The sequence below is a fragment of the Mytilus edulis genome, chromosome 2 (genome assembly GCF_963676685.1).
Source record: "Mytilus edulis chromosome 2, xbMytEdul2.2, whole genome shotgun sequence".
NCBI classification, from domain to species: Eukaryota; Metazoa; Mollusca; class Bivalvia; order Mytilida; family Mytilidae; genus Mytilus; species Mytilus edulis.
The window spans coordinates 91,022,371-91,043,713 of NC_092345.1; the positions used below are offsets into that span (position 1 = coordinate 91,022,371).

General features: G+C 31.7%; 1 protein-coding gene and 1 long non-coding RNA gene across 3 annotated transcripts; both read left to right on the forward strand.

Moving 5' to 3' along the window:
- The first annotated feature begins 367 nt into the window (after positions 1-367).
- On the forward strand, positions 368-14,986 carry LOC139513396 (chitin synthase chs-1-like). 2 transcript variants are annotated; one of them, XM_071301823.1, is made up of 9 exons: positions 368-554; positions 1,118-1,244; positions 3,260-3,394; positions 5,438-7,121; positions 8,696-8,851; positions 9,291-9,785; positions 10,468-10,679; positions 12,264-12,342; positions 13,983-14,986. In XM_071301823.1, the coding sequence occupies exons 1-9, from the start codon at positions 370-372 to the stop codon at positions 14,372-14,374; spliced, it is 3,465 nt and encodes a 1,154-aa protein (XP_071157924.1). In that variant the 5' UTR covers positions 368-369; the 3' UTR covers positions 14,375-14,986. The 2 variants fall into 2 exon arrangements, with proteins under 2 accessions (XP_071157924.1, XP_071157925.1); XM_071301824.1 differs by lacking the exon at positions 12,264-12,342 and having other exon boundaries at positions 13,983-14,134.
- A 3,553-nt stretch (positions 14,987-18,539) lies between these two features.
- LOC139513398 (uncharacterized) lies at positions 18,540-21,292 on the forward strand. The gene is made up of 4 exons (XR_011662440.1): positions 18,540-18,637; positions 19,215-19,302; positions 20,642-20,753; positions 21,221-21,292. It is a non-coding gene; the product is annotated as an uncharacterized lncRNA (long non-coding RNA).
- Positions 21,293-21,343: the final 51 nt, after the last annotated feature.

A 21,343-nucleotide genomic window follows, 5' to 3' on the forward strand; every position in this document is an offset into this window, starting at 1 on the left:
TGATCCCTGTTTGGTTATCTAACGATATTATCATCGGTCAATGATTGAAAATTAAACTTGACAAGAAGTAGTTTTTGCTAAACGGTACATTTGTGATTATTTCCATTGTTTAATAGTGCGCTAGAGTCGAGGCTCTGGTCAAATAGATATAAGAAGATGTGGCATGAGTGTCAATGAGACAACTTTCCATCCAAGTCACAATTTATGAAGGTAAACCATTATAGGCCAAGGTACGGTCTGAAACACATAGTCCTTATAATTAAAAGTATGAACTTGTCTATTCAAAATATTATCAGCAAAAAAGGTCACAAGTTGTGTCCAGAGACATTTATTATGCTACAAGAAAATTGTTTTATTTCAGGTAAAAAGATGTGCTTGAAAATCCTCGCGAGGTTTATTCTTTTCGGTCTTATTTTGATCCCCTTCTTCATACACCAGGGATCCCTAGTTTTGTTGATAAGCAAGAGGAAATTGGAGTCAATAAACGAAACATTGGAGTCAATAAACGAAACATTGGAGTCAATAAACGAAACATTAGAGTCAATAAACGAATGGTAAGACTACATTATTATTGGTTTGTTTGTTTAATATTATTTTTATCATCTGAGTTCTAATTGATCAATGCTTAAAACACGTTTACATTTGTGTAATGCTATACATTATATATTTTACGTTATAATATATTACCGATTTTGTCAAATATCCTACCGACACATTTGCTTCTTTAAATGCATGTTTTAACTTCTGTGTTTGTTAATGACACTCATATTGATCCCAATAAATACACGACATTTTTGTATTATGTATTCCGATGCAAACCCTTACGCTAATCATTACACAAAATTACCAATTAAAAGCCAGTCCGACTTATTGTTTACAAAATTAATGAGTGTTTTTTACAATTAATGACGTCACACAAGTATCTTTACAAAATAAAATAGATTAAGATAATATCTTGTTAAACGGTCCTTTTTCCGACGCCATCGATATCGCTCAAGCTATTTAATTTTTTAATTTATTTTTGACGTCCATATTGTATAAAATGATTTTATACTAGTAGTTGTGGTTGTTTTCTATAATCACCATGTCTATATCTATGTTTTTTTTTATTTTGCAGGAAATCAGTTACTCTTTTGGTTGTACTGTTTCCATATGTTGCCTCATTGTTATCACAAATATGGACATCATCATTTTCAACTGGAGGGAAATGGAAGGAGTGGCCTCATTGGGGATCGCTGTTATTGGTACGGTATTTGAAAATGTATTTATGCTTCAGTTTTTAGGATTTTGTTTGTAATCCCTTATTCTTCATTATTGCAGAGTTTCTACATGACTTTGGTTCGTTGTCTTAGTTGTCGTAATGATATTTTGTGTTAATTTCAGACAGTCATATACATTACGTGTTATTTGGGCACAAAAAACATCATGCATCAATGGTGATATTAAGAAAAAAGTCGCCGTCGCGTTATTCACTTCGTGTATATAAAAAATCTTAATTGATCATCATATAATGTGAGAATTAAAACAAAACACTGTATTAATCTTTCTGTTTTTATTTTTAAAATATGATTATTTTGCATTACAGATAACTATTCTAATTGTTCTTATCAAACCTTGACCATCCTTCTTTGCCAACTGTACTCTAAACAGCAAAGTTAAATTATACTTTTATGTTATAAAATCGAGCTATTAGTCCTTACATGAATTTACCGCTACTTTAAATGTTAAACATCTCGTCAGGTTGGTTAATCGTCTAAATTGCTTGTGTAAATAAGACCCATCTGATGACCACACCTCTCTACTGTTCCTATTTTATCAGATGATGTAACATTGTTCTTTCTACATTTTGTACTTTTAATGTTATTTGTGCCGTTCTTTTACTCATGTCTCTAAGTTTGTATATTCGTTTTTGTTTCGTTTAGTCATTATGTTGTTTTGTTTTTTGCAATGATTGTTTCTCATATATTTTCCCATTGGTTAGTTCTTTCCATTGATATGTGATTCCTGTTGGTACGGTCTTGTTATTTTGTACATTCTTCCCCTTGTTACTCTATGTTCTTTTCGTTGGTATATTCCTTCTCTTGGTATGTTCCTCCCATGTGTATGTTATTCCATTTGGTATGTTCTTCCTATATGTATTTTCTCCCCTTCATTTGTCTTTCCATTGTTCTTCCTCATATTATGATCTTCCACTTGATTTTTTCTTCCTCTTGATGTGTTCTCATTTGGATATTTTACCCTTTATATGTTCTTGCTGTTGATTAATTTCTTCCCCATGATACGTTCTGTCCCTTCGTATGGTCTTCAGCTTGATATGACCATTATACTTTTTGATTGTTATCATTAACACATCTTGTATGGTAGGCTATAAAAGGCTGGCATGTTGAATTAAAAAAAAAATAACGGCCTGTTTTATATGTACAACAGATGAATAGATAAACGAAGAACAACATTAAAAACAGTAGCCAACAACAACTTAATTCTAGGCTTCTTACTTATGACAGGCATATAAAAATAACCTTAGTTATAGTTATTCTAGTATCGTTAAATTAATGTTTACAAATTACAATTTCGACATTGAGTGGTGTATTCTTCTTTTTGTTTGTGGACGAGTGGCAAAAACATGTTTGTGTTTTTTGTTTGTTTTTGTTTTTGTTTATTTTCACAACTAAGAAGCAATGAAATCCACGAATTAAATTGGTGCTCTATCATATTCAATAAAAGTTATTTGATAATGATTGCAGCTTGTACGTGTGTTTTGAAACCAGATACTGTAACATGTATCGTCATGTTTTTAAAGGTTTAAAAGTAATGAGTCTCTGGTGCTAATGTAATGTTTTACTCTAGAAATCTTAATCTGAGTTTTACAAAAAATAGTTCTTACTCAGTTATTTGTAATAAATTTACTATTGTTATTTTTAACTTTATTGGCAGACGAAACAATGCGATTCATTAAATGTTATTTTACTTGAACTGTGCAAAGCCAGGAAATCAGTTAAAAATGGAAAACTGAAACATTGTTTTAATATACATCGTAACAGCTCAATAATACATTTGCATAGCAGTGTATTATCAAATTAAGGACGTTACTGCAGTTTATTTTCTTCCCTGAGAAATTACCTTCACATGGAAGGACACATTGAAAACGGAGTGATTAGAAAATATGTGTATTTTATGAACTTATATTCATTCCTATTTCTATTTTGATTGTACTTCTTGAAATTGATATTCACATGTGTACATTTTTATATCTTTTAAGGGTGTTATATCAGCTGTTGCTGAGAGTTATATGTTGACTAGTTTAGTTTGGAGTTATCTGTGGAGAATACCAGGATTTCTGTTATTAGGTGTATTAAACTCAGGAATGATTCTCCCCATATTTTCCACTGCAATGGTAAGTTGATGATTTTATTAAAGGTACACCATGTGACACGTTGGATTAATTACATTGTTATGTAAATTTTTGAACATAGTATTTATGCTTTCTATTTTGTTTTTGTAGCCATCTGTTATTAATCATTTTATCAATGGTAGTATTAATTTTTTCTCTTTACATTTACAAAATTAATGGAATCTGTTTTTTTTTTATTCATAATATATAGATGTATCATTTTGTTACAATATACCAATCCCTCTGATCGTTTAAGATACTATTGTTCTGAATTTTTACACCGAAACAATCATTTAATATACAAGATGTAATTTAAACTAATGCATATTTGTGTATAACAGCACATCATATGGACCATTTAATGTCATTGCGAAAAACATATCACCGCATTTCACTATTTTCACCAACATTTGCGTCAGCAGTGATAACTCTGTTCTAAAATTCATTTAAGAGTATATTAATCTCCAAATGCTGTAAACTGTACCGGTTTAAATCTCAAAATTAACAAACAAACATGTCAGTATCTTTATAGATACATGTTTGTTTGATGTGAAAACAATTTGTAAGTTAAATGAAAAGTTTTTACGGTATCAACACACACAGATATCAGCTATTAGCTATTTCAAATGACACAAAAAACTTCAAAGTTCAAACTAACAATTAGAATGTTACAGTTACGCATGTTACAGTTGTCAATACTCAAATTTTAAGGGTCAGACAAAGTCTGGATATACTGGCCTTATGATGAAGTATAGCCTCAAATTAATGTCAGAAAAAAGTAAATGAAGGGCGGACAATTGTTCAGGCATATCTAAACACCATAGTTACTTAGATTTCTAGTTCGAAGAAACCTTAAGTTTAAAAACGAAAACATATACTACTATATATATTTTTACCGAGTTGAATGTTTTTCCTAAACATATTTTTTTCATTTCTAACGGGTATCTATTTTAATTCCACGTTACTCTACTGATCGAGATAAAACAGTAAGAAGAAAGTTGAGAATTCAATCATTTAGTTAAAAGTGAATCATATGTCATTTCCAAGTTTATAGTTACTTTAGTTTTTATGAGACGTTAGGTACTTTGTGGACTCAATGCAACATCTTCAATTCATTATTTTTTGTACATAAACTTGTTAATAAAAGCATCATAGATACCAGGATTTCAATTTTTATGCGCGTTACGCTACCCATTCACTATATTCTCCAAGCATTAAATTCTACAACTTATTACCCAGCATAAAAGTTGTAGCAAAAACAGAAATCTAGTTCACATTTACATAATGATAAATCTGACTCATCATGAATGGCAAAGGGTGTTCATTATTGAAGGCCATACAAGGTTGTTTATTTTGTTTATATCTTTTGATGATATGTTTATTATCATGTTTTGTATTTAGGTATATAGAATGTATCTTCTATTTTAATTCTGAAACACAGTTAAAAGTAAAAATTAGTTTTACAACAATGAACGTTTTGAAACAGAGATACAGGCAAATACTAGAACAAACAAAAGCACATCAAAAGTCCAATTAAGAACCACAAGCATTGCGAAAAAGAAGAAAGCAAACCTATTTAGAACAGATCCCTCTTTTCAAAAGACTTAGCAAGAAAATGATTTACCTGATTTTATGTTCAAAACAATAAACGAAAAATAAGTATGATATACGGCAACGAACGTCAACGCTGTGCTACATGCTTCTAACTTGGGACAGGTACATACACATTGTTTAGGGTTAATCATGTTTTTTGTGCACATCCCTTCCCGTACACATCCCTACCCTTTAGCGAGGGCAGTAGTTTAAATTCAATATATAAGATCTATGAAACTAATTCTAATTTTTGACTCATAGTATTGACACAAAGCACACAAACAACAATTTACAAAAAGACTTATGACTCAAAGTATCGATCTGAGAGTACTCGCAATTTTTGAAAGCGAGTCCAATGTCAGTAACAACTAATAAAAAAATATACATAACGGATCATGGTTTTAAATGGGCTGTTACATTTGGTATACATACGTCTTTTTGTCTCTGTTTCAGAAGAACAACACAAAGGCTATACGTTACATACAAACACTATTGATATTAGTTTTCACAAGTTGCATAATTGCTTGTTTTGTACTGCTGGTGATTACAGACAGAATGACGGCAAAAGATTCTGGATTAACATTTTTCTTCCTGATCATTATATCAATAATTAGTACTCCTAAATATCAAACATTTATACATACAACAGATGAAAGAGGGACTCAGAACTCCGGTTTACTATTTATTATTCTGAAGATTCTAACTTGTGTGTGTTCTGTTTACTTTTTACAACTACAACGAGCATCAACAACAAATGCACTGGTATCATTAAAGTCTTTTTTCGAGACTTTGTATTTGCCGAATACAAAAAATCTAAGTATTTGTGTTTCGATCTTGTTGAGTTCATTTCTATGTCAGTGTGTTAAGTATTTCAATGCCAGAACTAAAGTTGGAAGATGTGTTATTCATTTGCCTATATATTTTTCGTCAATTATAATTTCATTTCTACTGGTATTAACGTTTTCGTCAGTGATAGATGTATCCCAAATTTCATGGGCTAGTAGTATAGGTCCATCCTCTAAAGACATAAAAGTTAGTGCAGACAATTTTGCATTGTACGGATTTGTAGCGGGACTTCTTATTCTACCGATATTGCTGGATATGTTGAATGACAGAATTATACTGCCTAGCGAATTCAGTATGTATGAAGCCGTTTTAACAACACAGCATTTATTAAGTAGGACCTATAATACAATAAAAGCAACACCATTTAACATATCAGCTAATAATAAAAGAAATATCAGACGAGTATTTATATGTACTACAATGTATCAGGAATCCCAAATAGAAATGGACAGATTGCTGGCTAGTATAAGAAATGTTTCGGTATCAAAGCTTTTGAAAAGAGAAAACGTTGTTTTAGAATCCCACATATTCTTAGATAACGGTGCTGATGGACAAACTATCAAGCAGTTTGGGCTCCAGTTACTGGGCTTAATTGAAGAAAATTTAATTACAGATAGAGATGAAGGTGTCATGTTATATACCCCATACGGAATACAGCTTTCGTGGAGGATTAACAGTGAAATGCCATTATTTGTTCACTTAAAAGATAATTCAAAGGTCAATGCAAAAAAGCGTTGGAGTCAGGTTATGTATATGAAGTATGTTTTAAACTATCGGTCGTCTAATTTTCGGAAGTCATCTGAAGAAAATTTGTCGAAAAATTCCTCTTACGGCAGTTTACTTTCTGTGGAATCAATGGATTTATCTAATGAAAAACGCAAAGCCACTCAAAATAATTTGACAGTTCCAGACCACAAATCTAAGTCGCTGATAAAAGAAAATGAATCTGAGATTACCAGTGTTGAAACAGAGACGACAACCGTCCCCTACGTCGAAATATTTATAGGCGATACGAGCTCAATTGAAAACCTTTCAGTGAAAAATGAATTATCAAACAGTATATACACCATAGCAGATTCACAACAAATATACCAAGAAGAGTTTGCATTTGATCGTGACGATTATATTCTGGCAACAGATGCAGATATGACTTTTGTGGATACAAGTATCATGGATGTTCTACACATGTGTGAATCTGACCCAAATGTTGGAGCGGTCTGTGGTAGGACACGCCCAAAAGGTGTTCATATTCACCCTATTGTTTGGCTACAGATGTTCGACTATGCTAAAGGTAATTATTTTGTGTTTCAAAATTAATGTTCATCTTAGTGTTATGAGTATTGTCAGTGATCCCGTAAAGCTTACAAATTTAATGCCACTTCATTCTTTTGAAGCCTGTAATTCATGTAGCTTGTAATTCAAAGAAGTTTGCCATCTATAATATTTGTGTCTTTTGTTTTTCGAATTTTTAAAAGTTTTATGTTTGCCGATAATGAGTCCATCCCTTCAACTGATTTTTACATGGTGGCGTAATGCCGCTGTCCCAACTTCGAAGATGTTTGGGTGCTCATACACATATCAAACAATTTCGTATTCTACGTTTATCCACAAGGTTCATAATTTTTCATTCCTCTATCTTTTATAACTTACTTAAAAAAAGCACGAGTTTTGTTCAGTGGTGAAGGCTGACGGCTACTGCATTCTTCTCCACTTGTGATCTTTTCAGATTATCAGTAAAATGGTTGGTCAAAGTTATAACTGGTTCGTCTTCGAAGAGAGGCTTCTTTTGACACAAACATAAGATTTGAGAAAATACAGCTGATATCACATTGGTAAAGGTCAATCATTGGCAAAAAAAAAATATATCAGAAATTCCTGTACTGCTACTTTAAAATTTACTGAACCATCTGCATTGTGCCTGACTTTTCATGAATAGGTACCGTGTCATATATCTTAATTTGACAATTTACTATTGATCGTTCAATACCATCATGCTTCTCAAACCTCGAAGTTCTTAAATTTTAATGATGTAAACCCTCTGTGTTTATCTACATTGAAGGGGATTATGATAGTCGGTTTTTAATGAGGCGTATTTTTTTCGGGAAAAAAAAAACATCACAAAAACTGCCAAACAATCAGGAATGTTTTTCATGGGACATATTATCGGTGTTACTCGGATCGAAATTCGTGTCCACCAGTATCAATCTAATTTTGGTTTTAATGAGTGTTGATGCTGGGTTTTTTTTTATAGAAAAGTTTGATGTATTCGTCTGATTTTTTTAAAGGTTAATATATTACTTTGTAGAAATTGTGAAAAATAGTAGACACAGTTTGTCGAAATATTACTTTATTTTTCTTCCAATTGAGCCCTGGCTTCAAATAGATTTCCCATAATGTTCTCGTAGCTTATGTCTCATGTATGGCTGGCCTTATGCTTGATCGCCTCTTAAATCTTTCATTCGATCCATTAGGTCTTTGATGGTTATATGGCAGTTTTTATCCATTCGTTTGATGTGTTTGAGCTTTTATTTTTTCCATTTGATTTGGGACTTTCCGATTTGATTTTTCCTCGGAGTTCAGTATTTTTGTGATTTTTCTTTTAAGAACTAGTGTTGTACATGTATTTAGCATTGAATTTGCGAAGAAGCAGCCTCGTATAAAGACCGAGTGCAGCCCCTTTGGATTATTTTTTGCTCAGTCAACGATAGACACTTACTATAATTGATTTCATCTATGATAAATAGTAATTGTAATCATATGCACTATTCTATTTTGTTTAAGGTTATATTCAATATAAATGCACTGTACTTACATTATACCAGTATCCTAATTTGATATTTGAATGTCGAAAATTTTTACTTTTAGATTTCTGGATAATTAAGAGTTCACAGAACATTATTGGTACGGTCATGTGTTGTCCAGGATGTTTTAGTATGTACAAATTGAATGCTGTTAGAGATGTTGTTGACGAATATTCGGGCCCAGTAGAAAACATGGAAGATGTTTTCACAAAAGACAACGGTATTTAAAATTGTCAACTATTTTGAGGACGTGTTTGCATTATTCACACATTTCAATATTCTTTCAAATTTTTCCTCTTTTGATCATATTTTTAATAAGCTCTCTTCGATTCTTATACATCATAAATCTGTCAGACATTAAATGATTAACCCTATTCAGTAAATTCAGAAATTTTTGCATGCATTCATCAATGCGATTTTAAAGACTGGACAAAATGTGAGATTAACTATTGCGATTTCAAGTTGTACTATATACCAGAATGCAAACTGTTCTTGATTATCACCTAGTTGCATTATTCGAAATGATTAAAACTTCGCAATATTGTCTGAATTTTCAGTACTTATTATCTCACTTATCGCAAAGAAAAGAAATAAATGTATTGTATACTAAATCAGAAGCGGTTAGGAATATATACTACATGTACAATTTATGATTTCAGGTGAAGACAGATGGATGTGTACATTATTAATGTTGAAAGGATGGAAATTGAGATATTCCAGCAATGCTAGAAATACAACGTTCTGCCCAGAAGATACATATGAGTTCATGAAGCAACGTCGTAGATGGTTACTGTCAGATTATGCAAACGCAGTATTGGTTATCCGAAAGCTTCGAGCCTTGTTGTCAACAAACGATGCATTTTCTTATCTGTATGCCTTCTACTTGTTGCAACTATTTCTCATAATGCTTTTATACCCTGGTTCTACAATCGTTATGCTGTGTCTCGGTTTGGAATTGGCGAGTGGTGCACCTCTTATCATTGTTACTCCTGTTATAGTTGCCATAGTTTTTGCATACTGCTTGATGTTACTTAGTGAAGTTGAGTCAACAGTACAGTTGATAATAACAAAGATTTTGATCATTGTCTTTGGAGCAGGAACATGCTACATATTTGTAGCTTCTACTACAATTATTTTTGAAGACTTAGCAAAAGGTAGGTATCATAGCATGGCATTGTTTACTTTTATACAATGAAAATAACAATTTTGTTTTGTGAATAAACATCAGGCAGATATGGAAACACATGACGTGCCCTTCAATAATCTCAACAAATAGCAAATATGTTTGAAGTAATTATGTATTTACCAGAAGTTAAAGTTAAAACATGATTATTTCACCCGTAAGTTCTAATTAGGCAGAGTCAATTAATACCCAAAAAAACGTGTACCTTTTTTTTTCAAAACACAGAATTTCTTAGAATATGTACGTCAAATAATGAATACCACCAGATGTACACATATATCACTAGGGTAGCTAGGGAAGAAGACGAATATCCTCAAAAGACATCTGCAAAATATTGCTGTTTTTTTTAATTAACAAGTCTTTTTCAAGTGTCTCTGTAGTATTTCGAGCTGTAAATCTACTATGATAGTCTCCTCGCAATACCAAACTGCCACAAGGAGAAAAACTGTTAAAGATAACTACTGACAATGTTTGCGACTTGTGTCAAGCGTATGAGAACTTGCCCAAGGAATTATGCAGAAAAGAACAGAAACATAAAGATAATTTCAAACTAAAATATTGTATATTTCAATGATCATTATATGATTTCGCATTTGTTTACAAATATCATTCTGCAGTATTCTAAGCCAACATATTATACTTTTACAAACTAGGCTTTGAAAGTGGACATTTCGAACGTGCAGAAGGGTTTATAGTAATGATTGTACTTGGTAGTTACATCTATGGAGCTATGCTATACCCAACAGATATATGGATACTGGTAACGGGTGTCGTCTACTTGTTCTTTATACCGTTTATGAATATGATTCTACCTCTCTACGCTATGTGTAACATTGTTGATCAATCATGGGGAACACGTGATAATGTAAGTAAATGTTGATGAATGTAATAAAATTGCATTTTGTTTTAGTAAGATTGTATTTGTCAATTCTTTCCTAAATGTTAATGGATTGATACACATTTTTCAAATCGATTTGTTAACCATCTATAATAACGAAAAAAAAAGGTTGCCCAGTTTTTATGCTTTCTATGCAAAATCAATAAAAACATACTGCTTGTAAACGAACCAAGTTCCTTCAATTTTTCTGTAAACTGAACATTTTTATCTTTTTGAAAGCATTACTGGAACATACGTCAAGGCAAATTCAATGTACATTCAACAAGAATGTGTCCCCAGTACAGCGGTGCCACATCCGCACTATCATTTTCTATGTTGTAGACCGTGGAAATGGGAGAAAATATCTAATTTGGCATTAAAATTGGAAAGATCATATCATAGTTTCAAATTGATTGATCTTCAACTCCATCAAAAACTACCTCGACCCAAAACTTTAACCTGAAGTGGGACAGACTGACGAACGGACGGACGCACAGACCAGAGAATATAATGCTCATTTATGACCATAAAAACAGAGCGGATTTACAATTTCATGATATATCAGCATATATCATATATTAAGCACTAAATACAGCAATTGTGTATATCTAATAAAGGTTCTTTTTTCAGTCTGTATCACCTACACTGTATAGCAAATACCGTATCGCATATCAAATACCGTATCGAATACCTGGTGTGACGTCATATATCTAACAACGTCATAGTTTGGAATATGACGTCAAGTTACTGTATTTCCATGCATGATTCGAAATGCAACTTCATTTAGTTTGAATTTCTGAGAAAAAAAACTTGCTAGAGAAAATGGGTCGTTTTTGACACTGATTCAGATTAAAAAAAATATATTTTGAAAAATTTTCAAAATATTTCTTTCCGGGTTTGAGTGACACCTTTGTAAAGGATAACAAAAGATTATTTGGGACCCAAATATTTTTTTTTCTTTAAACACAACAAAGAAATAGCGAATGAAATGTGCATTATCAACTTTCTTTTGTCCATCAATTGACCAGGAAACTGAAACAGATACAAAAAAAAACGGGAAAATACAAACTAAGAAATCAAACTAGAAATGCACTTACTTTAATCACATTAGTATACCAGAAAATAAAAAACAACATCCAACTTTACTGTATCAGATTCTGCCCACCATTACTTAATGCAGTTACATGGCACTATTATCAAAACGGTCTCTTTTACTTTTGTCACTATATATGGTATATGTCATACAGCATAGTCAAAGGTAGTAACAAAATTCGATGGGGTCCAATGCCCAAAGATATGCAAAGGATCCGACTATACAATTTAACATGTTTACAATATATGGAGTCTTATTAAGCGACCAATATTCCAACAACGTCTTTTTGGTACGAATTAAGACCTTATAGACATAGATATCTCCATAAAGACCAGATTCAGATATATGAAGCATATCACCAAATTTAAAGTGTTTTAAAATTCGCAAAGCCTAAGGATACCAATTACAACATTGTTAGAAACTTCCATAGTAAAACATATGATAAATCATGTATATGCTTTTTATTTTTTATATTCTAGCAATCGGCCACTGTACCAAAATTTCTTCATCTACCAAAAATTAAACGGAAAATGAAAAAACGGCGGAAATTGCAACAAGGTACATAATTATGCTTTATATTCTATAAAACCCAACTTGTTAGAGTTTACGCAGTATATCCGTTAACTAGTATTGTTACTCTGCTATACCTTCTGTGTTTCATTTGTATGATTAAAATGAGACATATGTTGTTCGGTGTGAGCAAAGGCTCCGTGTTGAAGGCCGTACCTTGACCTATAATGGTTTACTTTTATTAATTGTTATTTGGATGGAGAGATTTCTGATTGGCACTCATACCACATCTTCTTATATCTATATAGAAGTTAACATATATTACCATTTATCTACTAGTACAGTTCTTGGTCATTTACAAAGATACTAATAGTAACAATGTTCTTTACAGTTGTGCCTTGGATTGATGAATTGTCATGTCGTTGGGTCAGACTTATTTAAAAGCCAAAAGGAATTAAAAATACAAATTCTTCATTGTTCAGCGATTACACGAAGGGTGTTGTGAGCTTTAGAAATATTGCCCTGCCTGTGTCAACAGGGCCTGCTTGATATGTGATAAATACTCATCTGCGTCTAGTCGGACAGAGAACGTGAAATCAGATGCCTCGTATATGGAGTGCACCACACTCTCAGCATTTTAACACTTGCAACTTACTTGACGGGTCATAAGATAACCTGTTTCAAAGCCAACTGTCTCTCTCTCTCTCATTTTGAATTTAATGAGATGTTCCACTGCACGATTAAAAATTAATTGTATAGAGTTATTAAATTAACATAAACTAAGTAGAATATCAAGTAAACATAGTTTTCTATTCAATAAATAACATATGTTTTATTAGAAACTAGACGTGTATAGATTCGTTTTGTTTTTAATTTAGCGTAAATGAAAATATTAGTAAATGTATGTTTCACTTTCTTATAAACAAATTTTATTACAAAGGTCTTAATATATTTGATTATACATTTATAAGACTTTTGTCCTGGGCTGGAGTGATCTGACGGCTGTAAGTGTGAAGTACTTATAACCAGAAGATTTCAGTTTCGTGCATAACTTTACAATTGCGCTAGAATCTAAAAATAGTTTTAGCCAGAATTTTTGTTTTTATTGGACTAATGATTTCCGAATCCGCTCTAGGTATCTGTTGACTTTTGTTTTTGGTACGGTACCAGGCTTTTGATTATTCATTCAAACCACACAATCGTTTTAAATGTTTTCCTCAACTGGGAACAGCCTTTTCAATGTGTTTTTAATGGCAACTTGTTTGATGTTTGGCAACATCAAACAGAAAAAGACATAACTGCGTGCCTTTCACATTTTTTTTGCACTGAAGTATCACCGAACTTCTCACGTCGATTTATATTACAGCATGTAGCATGTATATAAATAGTAATATGACCTTTTGGGTATAACTATAGGACGTATTAGTCAAACTTGGAAAACATGAGAATTATATCACTAGATATTAAAAACTGTAGAACGACGGTAAGAATTTCCAAATTAAAATGGATTTAATGTACCCGAAATCTATTTAAAATACCCATTTAATTGAATGGAAAGATGTTTTATATGTGAATACAATATTTTATTATCTTGTTGCAGCAAAAAAACGTTTTATACATATTAATTAATAAACTGTTTTAATCGGTTGTGTTGGTTAAATTTTAAAGAAAAAATGTTTCTTTTTCAGTTGACTCAACGTCACTTAGAAGTTTGAGTGCTTCGTCTGTTAGTTTGAGTGACTATAACCAAACTGAATTTGAATTCTGGGAGGAACTTGTCTCCAACGTTGTCGGATCGTCCGCATCAAAAGGATTATCAAACGAAGACAGGATATTAGGATTGAAAAGATTGAGAAAGAAGGCGTTAATTTTCTTTCTGATTGCTAATCTAGTATGCATAATTGCACTTGTAGGACTATATGCATTCGTGTTGCAGAATATAAGTAATAAAATCTTGTTTTCCATTGCAATGGCAGTAACTCTAGGGTTATCACCTCTTATTCAGATATCCGGTAGTACTGTGTACAGAATAGATGATACCTTAATTCGTATAGGTCGATGGGTTAATAATATGACGTAAAACTGAAGAAGTCAGCAAAAATATGAGGATAATATGGAGATATGGAGGATATTATACTGTTGGACGAATGTTGTTCAAGCGTGGTGACTTTAAACCATCAAGATGAGTTAAAAATATCTACTGATCGCGTGGAAATTTATCTTGTTTCATCATTATTTGTGAAAAAGAGTCTATCAAAGTTAAAAGCAAGATTTATTATCTTGAATATTTCAGTGAATCCGGTCATACTTTGCATAAGACGATAAAACGCGTTAAATGCTTCTTCTATTTTGTTTTACTTTTTCATTATGATTGTGACAATATTTCATGTAAGAGTAGTATGTATTCCGAATTTTTATGATGGGACCCTATAGGGAATATGCTGATTTAGAATTTCAGAGTATTTGCATTCAATGCATGGTGTTTGCCGCCCAAAGTTAAATACAATTCAAGATATACACATCTGACAGCTAATGCCTTTTGAACTCTAGAAATATTTGGTATTTTTTGGTCTTTATCTTATGCATTAACTTTTGCCCCAAAAGATAAATACATCTGACGATTGTAATGTACATATTTTGGTTTATATCTGACGGACTAATGTATTTATATCAATAGAAAGATGTTATTTGATCGATTTATGATACACCTTCTTGATATTAGAATTCATGGGATAAAAAGTAATTTCATCAAAATACCTAATTCCGAGGAAAATTTAAAACGGAATGTCCCTTATCAAATGGCAAAATCAAAAGCTCAAACACATCAAACTAAAGGATAACAACTGATAACAACTGACTTGGTATTAACCTAGCGTGTTGGAACCCTTTAGGCAAGATTGACTTGAATACTTGACGGTTTTCTCTACGAGTATTATTTGAGGTTCCTTTTGGTTAAGAAATATACTTTTTTTTGTGTCTGTGTCAACTCTTTGCTCCGAATGTTTTTCAGAGAAACGTAGTTATTGGATCTACTTAGTAGATCAGTAACCATCAGATCTTTTTCTATCTTTGGTATGCCATCAGTGAATATGCTTTTGCGTTCATATGCTAATAAAATTGAGAATGGAAATGGGGAATGTGCCAAAGAGACAACAACCCGACCATAGAAAAAAACAACAGCAGAAGGTCACCAACAGGTCTTCAATGTAGCGAAAAATTTCCCGCACCCGGAGGCGTCCTTCAGCTGGCCCCTAATCAAATATATACTAGTTCAGTGATAATGAACGCCATACTAATTTCCAAATTGTATACAAGAAACTAAAATTAAAATAATACAAGACTAACAAAGGCCAGAGGCTCCTGACTTGGGACAGGCGCAAAAATGCGGCGGGGTTAAACATGTTTGTGAGATCTCAACCCTCCCCCTACACCTCTAGCCAATGTAGAAAAGTAAACGCATAACAATACGCACATTAAAATTCAGTTCAAGAGAAGTCCGAGTCTAGTATTCACATATTTCTCTACATCAAAGATAGTTCCAGGGCTATACTTTTATTAACCGCACACTATTTCTGAAATTATCGGAAAAGAGACTTCAATGTCATAGATTGTAATTAATATATTGTCTTTCGATACGTTTATATTTTCTATAAGCTTTTGTTGATGATATTTTGTGATAAAAGATTTGATTCTGATCGATTTGATTTAATCTGGAAGAGAATCATTGTTGATAAGATAGCTTGTGTGTTCATAAAACTGACTAGAACTAACTGAATAAAATGCAGGTGTCTAAATTTAATTTTGGTGGAGGGAGAGAAGATAGCAAAGGGTTATTCAAAGTAAAAAACAAAATAACAATGTCACGGCAAAAGGAAGAAACCCGACAAATTACTCAACTAAAAACCGGGGATGATATCAAATGCTCTAGAAGGGAAAGCAAATCCTACTCATTATGTAAAACACTTCGTGTTGTTCTTGTAAATTTCAACCATGAAATAAGTCTAATTTGGTATTTCACATTGGAAAAACAAGGACGGAATTGTTGTAATGACACTTAGAGCTTATCCATTGTCACATGTGAAACAGATACTCCACAAAGGAGTAGGTCCGGTAAGGACCGATTTTGGCCTCAAATTTAAGGTTCATCTAACGAAAGATTATTTGAATCAATTAGTTTTTGTGAAAGATTTTAACTGATTTAGTCATTAAAAACGATTCGATTCAAGCTCAAATATGAAAAATCTACCAAATATGCCGTAAAATGTCGCTTTTCAGATGGTTTTTGTCAAAAATGAAAGTGGCCGCATCCGTGTTCATCCTCAATCTTTATATATGTTATGAATTATCATAAAATACAACTAACATTTCAATATTAAGGATGAACACGAATGCGTCCAATTTCGTTTTACACGAAAACCGTCTAAAATTTGACTAAAATGCTAGAATATTGAAGATTTTAGTAATTTAGCATGACTTGATGGTGTTAGTACCCGATATTTATGCGTTGTATTGTCAAAAAACAGCCCATATTTATGTAGCAGAAGCATTCTACTGTCCAATAAATAACTGAAAGTTTACATTTTAACAATTTTGTAAAACTGCTATATTTTGGGGCCAAAAAAGGGTTTTACTGAACCTACTCCTTTTCGATGAGATGATTTCAACTTCATCATTTCGAACTATTGGTTCAATAGCTTCTCTATCAAGGAAATAATTATATGGAATGCAACCTCTGGAATGTCGTATCAACTGTGTAATATATACTGCATATGCATTCCCATTAAATGTTATTTCATACTCTTTGCCATATCGAAACGTGTTGAGGATATTTCGAAATCGTACATGTACGTTTTGTAGCATTCCTTGTAAGAAAAATTGTGGCCGTACCTTATGTTATCATGGGACGGCTTTATCTAATGATCAAAGCAAATTATTGCCATTATTAAGTTTTGAAACGATAAGAGCTCCTTTATCTGTTAAAAAAAATAAAAGTAGTTGTCGTCTAGATACATGTATATAAGTAATACAAGGTATAGCGGATTTTGTTTGGATTCCAATTAAACATTGTACCTAGTTTGTCTTCTTCATTCGAAGCACAAACTAGTTATCTGTGAATAGTAACACATCGTTTAGAAACTTTTATTTTTTTTACAGATCAAAACACAACAATTTTTGTATTATATCATTTTTCATTTATATTGAATACAATACCACCATTTACTGCAATAGTTAATTAAATTCTGAATATTCAAAAATACAACAATCAATGTATATTTAGGTACATATTTATAAACTTCTTTATAACTCTTAAATGCATTATAAATATCTATAATACTAAAATTACGAGGTCCAATTTGTCAGCCGTCATCACGTAAAAACGACGAATCAAAAAAAATCAGCTTTATATATAACTAATATAGTACAAAGGTGTAGATTAAAAATTACACCACTGCAGGCCCTTTTGTTTTCCACGTAATTAATATTGTCGATAATTAAGAAGTTCCGGGTCTAGTCCGATACCGATACCAATACTATATTCACCTGTCACCTATTACCTGATCTGTACGTTCCGCATCTAACAGGTGCACCACCAAACGGTGTATTTAGGATTATGCTATATACACGGACCATTATCACAGGGTTGACACTACTAAATTCAATCATTGTCAAATTGTTACCTATTGTAGTATTTTAATCAGTAAGACTTTCTAAGATAACAATACGAATACTAAAAATCTGGACTAAAAATAAGGTGTATATAGTAACCGTTTTCAATTTGTTAGCGGGCATGACATAAAACAGTGAATCAAAGAATTCAACTTTATTTATAACTAACATATGACAATGCTGTTGATTAAAAAATACTCCATTCCAGGACCTTTTGTTGCCAATAATTGATAAGTTCCAGTTCGACGGGTTCAAACAGAAAGATTTGAAAGCAGAGAAAACTGTGTATCTTATAATTGGCATGACTTTATCAGATAAAATATAATACTAAAATAAGGCTTGCGCATAGTTATATACTTCAATTCAGTCACGGACCCGCGATATCACGGGTGTGTTCTAGTTTAAATGTAAATAAATCAGCAATTTTAATCTCAAAGTCCTTTCTTCGGTACATCTCATAATAAGGCACAATGAACTACAGTCACCATGTACAAACGCTAAACATATTTAAATAAGTCTAGTTATATTTGCAAACAAATGGTACTGTTGTCAGGATGATTATTTACATAGAATAGATGGTTTGTTCCCTTTTATACACGAAATTGTGTATGATCATGTATAGTAGGATGTACACAATTAAGGTATCTCGGAATTCATGTGGGAACACATGGAAAAGGTAAGAATCTTGATAGTAAGTGTTATGATTTCAGACAACTCTTGTATTACACATGTTAAGAAATTTAGTTTTTTCGTGTAATAAATTAGTAATATACTTAATGCTTTTTTGACTATATTGTCTAGCCCAAAATGTAACATGCATTTGTGTTTATCGAGTAAAAATTAGAGTGCGCTTTCGAAAATCATACGGTGCAGTATACCGTTCTACAGCTACTAAGATCACTCTGTGTGTGTGTGTTGTTTTGCTGTGCATGTGCTTATTTCGTGTCATGGATTGATACCCGTATCCTTTGTTGTTCTATTCTTAAATATGAAAACAAAATCTTACTGAATTTTGGGAACATATTTATAAGGTTCTGAATGTTCAACCCTGTAATGCATTTTTAGTATGTTTATGCTATTGTATATCAGGAATTTTAATCGCAAAAGTGGACACAATGAACCAAATTCACCTATAAACGCTACACAAATATCTATTTCATATAGTTCTATCTATTTTAAAATTTACAAACAAATGCATCTGTTGTCAAGATAATTATTTACATAGAATAGACCGATTTTGTTTTCCCTTTTAGACACACAATTTGATATAGTCCAGTTTAAAATAAGTACAATGTAAACAAGAAAGGTATGCCAGGAGTTGGGAGATACAAAATCAAAAAGGTAAGAAGTTGGTACACTGTAATCACTGCGAGGAACAATTTAAACAGCATATCATCACGATCTAAATATTTGTTTTGCTACAAATAAAAAATGGTATCTTTTTAATTCATTTCGTAAAAATACCCTGAGTAATACATTTTTCCACTACTTAATTTTAACTGGTTACGCCCTGTCTTAATACGGTATAATATATAATATCAATTGAAATATTAATAATAGAAACGTGGCATGATTGTCAAATATGACAACTACTTAAGGATGTATTATTCTGAAGTTTCGGTCTCGTTGAAATCTTGTTTTGGAATTCTTTCAAAAACATGTAATACAAGTGGAAAATATCAACGAATTTAGAAAATATTATAACCATACATTTCTACTTACCTCTGTGAAAAAATAGTGTATTTATGATAAGTATTTTTTGAGTAATAAAATTTTAAAACCTATCAAGTAAGTTTCATTAGCCAAAATGTTGAGAAAATAGTACAAGAAATGATTTTACCAGAAACTTTGCATATACACCCCATACCCATTTTTTTCTTTTCCAATTTCTCAGATATGTCTTTTTTCAATCCTGTATAACAAAGAAGAAATAATATGCTTTTTATTTGTTCTATAATAAGAAAAATGCCAATTTGGCAAAATTGACAGCATGATAAATTTAACACGAAAAAGCATCACAATATGATAAAATGTTCTCATAATAACACCTACCTATACATTTTTTAGTTAGATTTATTCAGATTGATCTACTTCAACTTTTAAATTATCTAAAATATGAAAAAAGTTTGATTGTGAATATATTTTCTACATTATTATATCCCAAAAATAGGTAAAAATTATGAGATTTGGGAAAATTATCAATATTCAATTTGGATGCTTTCAAATGGCCGTAGAAAAGAAAGACGTGTACAAACATATGATTATTTCTTCACCAATTGTTTTTTTACAGTCATTTTTTATAAACCCAAAAATTAGGTTAAAAACAAAAAAAATCCTCAAAAAATATTTGTCTCCTTAGAGGTGTACATCCTTAGTTCAAATGACGTAGACGTTAATCAAGATTTGGTTGTGAAATGAAATTTATAAGAAGATCATAGAGAATATATTATTAAGCATTTGGAAAGTTTTACTAAAAACGTTAACAGCAGTCTAAAATTTACGAGTTGTACATGCATGAACCGAAAGATGCTGTGAAAAAGCCAAAATATTTCATAAAATTCTAACCTTTGATTGTGAAGCTACTGTTAACCGTTCCTTCACTTTTTCGTTTACTTGCTTACATGGCTAGCACTTTTACAATGTAATCAGGAATGCAATTGCATATGCTTTACATTTTCAGTGTGTAAACATACTAGAATTATGCTGATTGCGAGCAAAGTACAAATTCAGCAGCAGAATGTCTTCTTTAGCATTCTTGATGCTAATAATTGAGTATCATCTTCTCTATACAGGTATAGTATCTTTTTTGTCTTAAGATTAGGTAGCAAAAAAACATTAACTTTTTTGTTGTGTCATAATTCATTTTGGTTGACTTTTCACTTATAAGACGTCTTTTTAGTATTTAAAATCCCAAAACCTAATCACGTCAAATAAAGAAAATGTGTTCAAATCCAAACGGCTTATAATATATTAGGTATACTGGATAACAAGGTGATATTATATCTTAATGGTTATATTTATGAAATTCAAAGTAATAAATGTTTATTTTGTAATGGAAACACCACACTTTACGGGCTCTATAAATAACATCGCTGTACAAATTCGGATACAATATCCCATTATACTTCATAACCAGATCTTTGTATCTATCAAAATTAACAGATGTCACGATAATGTATTCATATGTTGAACATGTAGCTGCTGAATATAATTATATTAATCTAAGTTTTAAAATATCTTTTGTTTTCTTTTTTTTCAGTTTGTTATGATTGTGAAAATCCTGACTTGCCTATGGACAATGGATTGTATGTTATTAAAAATGTCGAGGCATGTACATTATGTTCTAAGTGTTATGTAAATCACTTACAAAAAATGGGCTAAA

Coding starts and splice junctions, on each gene's coding strand:
- LOC139513396 (XM_071301823.1), top strand. CDS start 370: ATGTGCTTGAAAATCCTCGCGAGGTTTATTCTTTTCGGTCTTATTTTG. Junction 3,395..5,437: donor CCATATTTTCCACTGCAATG/GTAAGTTGATGA, acceptor TCTCTGTTTCAG/AAGAACAACACAAAGGCTAT. Junction 10,680..12,263: donor CATGGGGAACACGTGATAAT/GTAAGTAAATGT, acceptor TTTATATTCTAG/CAATCGGCCACTGTACCAAA.